The sequence below is a fragment of the Penaeus vannamei genome, chromosome 3 (assembly GCF_042767895.1).
Source record: "Penaeus vannamei isolate JL-2024 chromosome 3, ASM4276789v1, whole genome shotgun sequence".
NCBI lineage: Eukaryota > Metazoa > Arthropoda > Malacostraca > Decapoda > Penaeidae > Penaeus > Penaeus vannamei.
Window position 1 is genome coordinate 45,373,556 of NC_091551.1, and position 5,000 is coordinate 45,378,555.

Consider the following 5,000-nt stretch of genomic DNA (forward strand, 5'->3'; position numbering starts at 1 on the left):
GGAAGCTTCCCTCGAGGACTCACTTAGGGAGACCGAGGAGTTCATACTTTACATCAAAAATTTAAAAGTAAGATTTTTTTTTTTAAATGTGGAACGAGAATAATACCACTTGCATTGCGACATTTCTTGTTGCTTTTTATACGTCGGACTGATATGGGACTACATTGAAATGCAGTATGACCGTACTCGTCATCTTAGCTTTTGCGTCAGGGTGTCAGTAGTACATTAAAGTAATATTACGGTAAAAAAGGGTACAATATCAGCTAACATTAGTGTCATGAGACTCCACATGATTAAAATATCACCTTACGCAAATCCAGACTTATTGCCTATATTTCGAATATTACGTCTATTTTGTCACAGTCAGATTTGGTGCTGCCTATCGTCACGCCGAGGTCTGCCCCGACGTGTCCGAAGGAGCACATGGAAAGACTCGCTCAGCTGGCTCTGAAGCACGACTGCCACATCCAAAGCCACATCTGTGAGAGTCGGTCAGAAAATGACTGGGTGCAGGAGCTGTTCCCTTGGTCGACGAGCTATGCCGACGTCTACGGCACGGTGGGCCTCCTTACAGACAAGGTAGGCGTAAGCAATTATGATTTTTTTTGTAGATTTATTTACGTTATTCATTCATCTTCGTCAACTTTGTTATGTTGTGCACTATAGATTTAAGCATCTCATGAATGGTCCAGTATCTGCACCATTTTTCACCACTATGCGCCAAGATACCTGATGGAATAAGCGGAAGCCAAACTAGTCTCATATTCATAAATATTCAAAATATCGCAATCTATATCATTTCCATGTCCTCTAGACGGTGATGGCGCATGGAGTGTGGCTGAAGGACGAGGAGGTGGCACTGCTGAAGGAGAGCGGCACGGGCGTGGCTCACTGTCCCAACTCGAACCTTTCTCTGAGGTCGGGACTCTGCGACGTCCGGAGGCTTCTGAGTGCAGGCCTCAAGGTCGGCCTTGGCACAGGTATGACTTGAGAAGGTAATGGGATGGGGAATGACCAAAGAATATAAAAATCATGGTACACAGACACAAACACACACATACATATGTATATATATATATATAAATATATATATATATATATATATATATATATATATATATATATATACATAAATGGGGTATGACTACCGAAGGAAATAGGATGTGGAATGACTAAAGAATAATAAAATTATGACATACATGATAAATAAAAAATGGGACATGACTAAAGAATGGAATGGGATGATGCTCGTTGTCTATTTGCTAATTTGGTTCTCCGCGTGGATTCAATTTCCCGGCACTCCATTTAATCGCCAAGCTATAATCGTTTAATCGTTATTTTCAGATTGCTCAGGTGGTTATTCTCCCTCGATCCTAAATTCCCTGCGCCAGGCTGTGCTCATGTCAAAGACCATCTCCACGATGACCGAGGGATATGAGAGCATCACCCTGCAGGAGGCTTTCCGACTCGCCACTCTGGGAGGCGCCAAGGGTGAATTCACTTCTTTTTATCACTTTCAAACTTCTTTTTATCTTTACTTTCAAACTCACTTCTTTTTATTTTCACCTTTTTCACTTCTTTTTATCTTCACTTCTTTCACTTCTTTTTATCTTCACTTTCAAACCTTTTTATCTTCACTTTCAAACACTTCTTTTTATCTTTACTTTCAAACTCACTTCTTTTTATTTTCACTTCTTTCACTTCTTTTTATCTTCACTTCTTTCACTTCTTTTTATCTTCACTTTCAAACCTTTTTATCTTCACTTTCAAACACTTCTTTTTATCTTTACTTTCAAACTCACTTCTTTTTATTTTCACTTCTTTCACTTCTTTTTATCTTCACTTCTTTCACTTCTTTTTATCTTCACTTTCAAACACTTCTTTTTATCTTTACTTTCAAACACTTTTTATCTTTCAAACTTCTTTTTATCTTCACTTTCAAACACTTCTTTTTATCTTTACTTTCAAACCTTTTTATCTGCACTTTCAAACACTTCTTTTTATCTTTACTTTCAACCTTCTTTTTTTCACTTCTTTTTATCTTCACTTCTTTCACTTCTTATCTTCACTTTCAAGCTCACTTCATTTTATCTGCACTTTCAAACTTCTTTTTATCTTCACTTCTTTCACTTCTTTTTATCTGTACTTTCAAACTTTCAAACCTTTTTATATTCACTTTCACTTCTTTTTATATATATATTTTTTCAAACTTTTATATTTACTTTCCTTTTATATTCATTTCTTTTTGTATATATATTTTTACAAACTTTTATATTTACTACTTTCAAACAAAATTATTTTTATATTCACTTTCAAACTTTCAAAATTCTTTTTATATTCACTTACAAACTTTCAAAATTCTTTTTATATTCACTTTCAAACTTTCAAAATTCTTTTTATATTCACTTTCAAACTTTCAAAATTCTTTTTATATTAACTTTCAAAATTCTTTTTATATTCACTTTCAAACTTTCAAAATTCTTTTTATATTCACTTTCAAACTTTCAAAATTCTTTTTATATTAACTTTCAAAATTCTTTTTATTTTCACTTTCAAACTTTCAAAATTCATTTTATATTCACTTTCAAATTCTCAAAATTCTTTTTATATTCACTTTCAAAACGCAAAATTCTTTTTATATTCACTTTCAAAACTTTCAAAAATCTTTTTATATTCACTTTCAAAACTTTCAAAATTCTATTTATATTCACTTTCAAACTTTCAAAATTCTTTTTATATTAACTTTCAAAATTCTTTTTATATTCGCTTTCAATCTTTCACAAATTTTTATATTTGTTTTCACTTCTTTTTAAACATTTTTTTCTTCTTTGGGAACTAAAAGGAAACGTATGGAAGAGACGCAATATTCCTTACTTTAGAATTAGTGGAATCCGAATGTTTCATGAGGATATATATTTTTTCCCAGTCATTTGCATGGAGGATCGGATCGGAAACTTTGAGGTTGGGAAGGAGTTCGATGCCCTTTTGGTAGACGTGGCAACAATGGGAACACCCCTTGATATCTTCCCAGAGGTACGGTTGAATAAACACGGTTCTTATAGATAATCAGTAATCAGTCAGCTATGTCATATCGAGTGGACTGGATCTGTTTGAGATTAACGGCTCTCAACTGTGTAAAAAGCTGGCAAAATGTGTTCATCAGATAAGATTAAATATTTTGTTTATGTGAAACAAATAAGGTTTGTCATCATACCGTGCTGCCGAATCATGGCTTCTCATTAACTGATATTACTGGCCAATTGGTGATAACACCCCTTCCTTATCATCAGGACACAACCGAAGAGAAGATAGAGAAATTCCTATACAACGGAGACGATCGAAATATTCTACAGGTTTACGTTGCTGGAAGGAATGTAATGGACAAAACGCGATGATTTTCTTCAGTCAGCCCTCGGAAACGGTTCTGGAATGGCCGTTCTTTTTAGTAATGACAAAAACTGTTTTTAAATTGAATTTGATTATATCATCGAATATTCATATCATAGATAAAACAGATGGTTGTTGTTTTTAACACTGAATTTGATATTATTGAACATCTTGACCTTAGATAATACGTATGCTTGTTGTGTTCAAATCGAACTTGTTTTTATTATTAAATGTAATACGCATCATCTGACAACAAACTGTTGATTGGTCAAGTAGGAATTTATACTATTTTATATTGGCTGTGTATTAGATGAACCTGTGGAAGCATATATTCACTAAAAGATAATCCAAATTCATACAACCCTCAGCAACATAAAAATGATTATTATGTATAGTTATGTTTTGAAGTGCATGTCAACATCTCTCTTTTATTTATCTATGTCTGTCTATATATGTATCATAGTTCTATTATCTGATTAAATCCAAGCTTAGAACGCAATTTTCCTATTGATGAGATAATAATAGAACATAAGAATGATGATATTGACGTAGCATTAGCAATAATCATTGGAAATACTATGATTGTTAAGAGAGACTATATAACTTCAAAAAAAATAATTAATGTGGATATAAAGGTTATCATAAATTGATACAACCCAAGACTGTTACGTAAACGTGTATGGAAATAATGATAATAAAAATGTACATAATCCTTCCCATTTTTTTCTGATTTTCTCTTATCTGTACATAATCCTTCCCATTTTTTCAGATTTTCTCCTATCTGATCTCAAAACTACTATGTCCTTTTCGTGGCTCAATGGGATCTTGCTTGTTTTACAGTGCAGAGGTTAGGCATTTGCAATGTTGACCGTTTGGAGGAGAATCCAATCAAACCAAGGAGGAGGGGGCTGGTAAAAAAAGAAAGAAAAAAAACGTGATAACTATTTTATTTGAAAAAATAATGAGGTAAAAAAAGGAAAAGAAAAGAAAGAAAGAAAGAAAGAAAAAAACAAGGAAGTAACCAAGGAAACACACCACTGCGGTCACCGTGACTGGCACTGCCTAATCACTGTTTAACTTCAAACAATTAGAGAAAGAAAAGAAAGTAAGAAGATAAAAAGGAATAAGAAAGAAAAAGATAAAACGCTCCACTCGAGAGAAACAATAAAAATATTTTCTTGCTGTCAAAAAGGAGACGATAAGGCATTTCGCTTCGTCAGCTTTACCAACACACAACATAGTATCCATTGCCCCAACAAGACATACCCATTGCCCCAACAAGACATACCCATTGCCCCAACAAGACATACCCATTGCCCCAACAAGACATACCCATTGCCCCAACAAGACATACCCATTGCCCCAACAAGACATTCCCATTGCCCCAACAAGACATACCCATTGCCCCAACAAGACATACCCATTGCCCCAACAAGACATACCCATTGCCCCAACAAGACATACCCATTGCCCCAACAAGACATACCCATTGCCCCAACAAGACATACCCATTGCCCCAACAAGACATACCCATTTCCCCCAAAAGACATACCCATTGCCCCAACAAGACATACCCATTGCCCCAACAAGACATACCCATTGCCCCAACAAGA

General features: G+C 34.5%; 2 protein-coding genes across 2 annotated transcripts in view; both read left to right on the forward strand.

The window, feature by feature from the left end:
* The window catches only part of LOC113807492 (guanine deaminase), a 10,356-nt gene extending 6,257 nt beyond the window's left edge, over positions 1-4,099 (forward strand). The window contains exons 5-10 of the mRNA XM_027358756.2: positions 1-67; positions 364-579; positions 815-980; positions 1,345-1,491; positions 2,927-3,033; positions 3,291-4,099. The exon at positions 1-67 is cut by the window's left edge and continues 155 nt beyond it. Of these exons, the coding sequence (XP_027214557.1) occupies positions 1-67; positions 364-579; positions 815-980; positions 1,345-1,491; positions 2,927-3,033; positions 3,291-3,395 (808 nt within the window). The 3' untranslated portion in view covers positions 3,396-4,099. The remainder of the gene's footprint in view (positions 68-363; positions 580-814; positions 981-1,344; positions 1,492-2,926; positions 3,034-3,290) is intronic.
* An 86-nt stretch (positions 4,100-4,185) lies between these two features.
* LOC138859929 (uncharacterized) overlaps positions 4,186-5,000 on the forward strand; it is a 1,050-nt gene continuing 235 nt past the window's right edge. The window contains exons 1-2 of the mRNA XM_070116439.1: positions 4,186-4,234; positions 4,670-5,000. The exon at positions 4,670-5,000 is cut by the window's right edge and continues 235 nt beyond it. Coding sequence (XP_069972540.1) covers positions 4,186-4,234; positions 4,670-5,000 — 380 coding nt within the window. The remainder of the gene's footprint in view (positions 4,235-4,669) is intronic.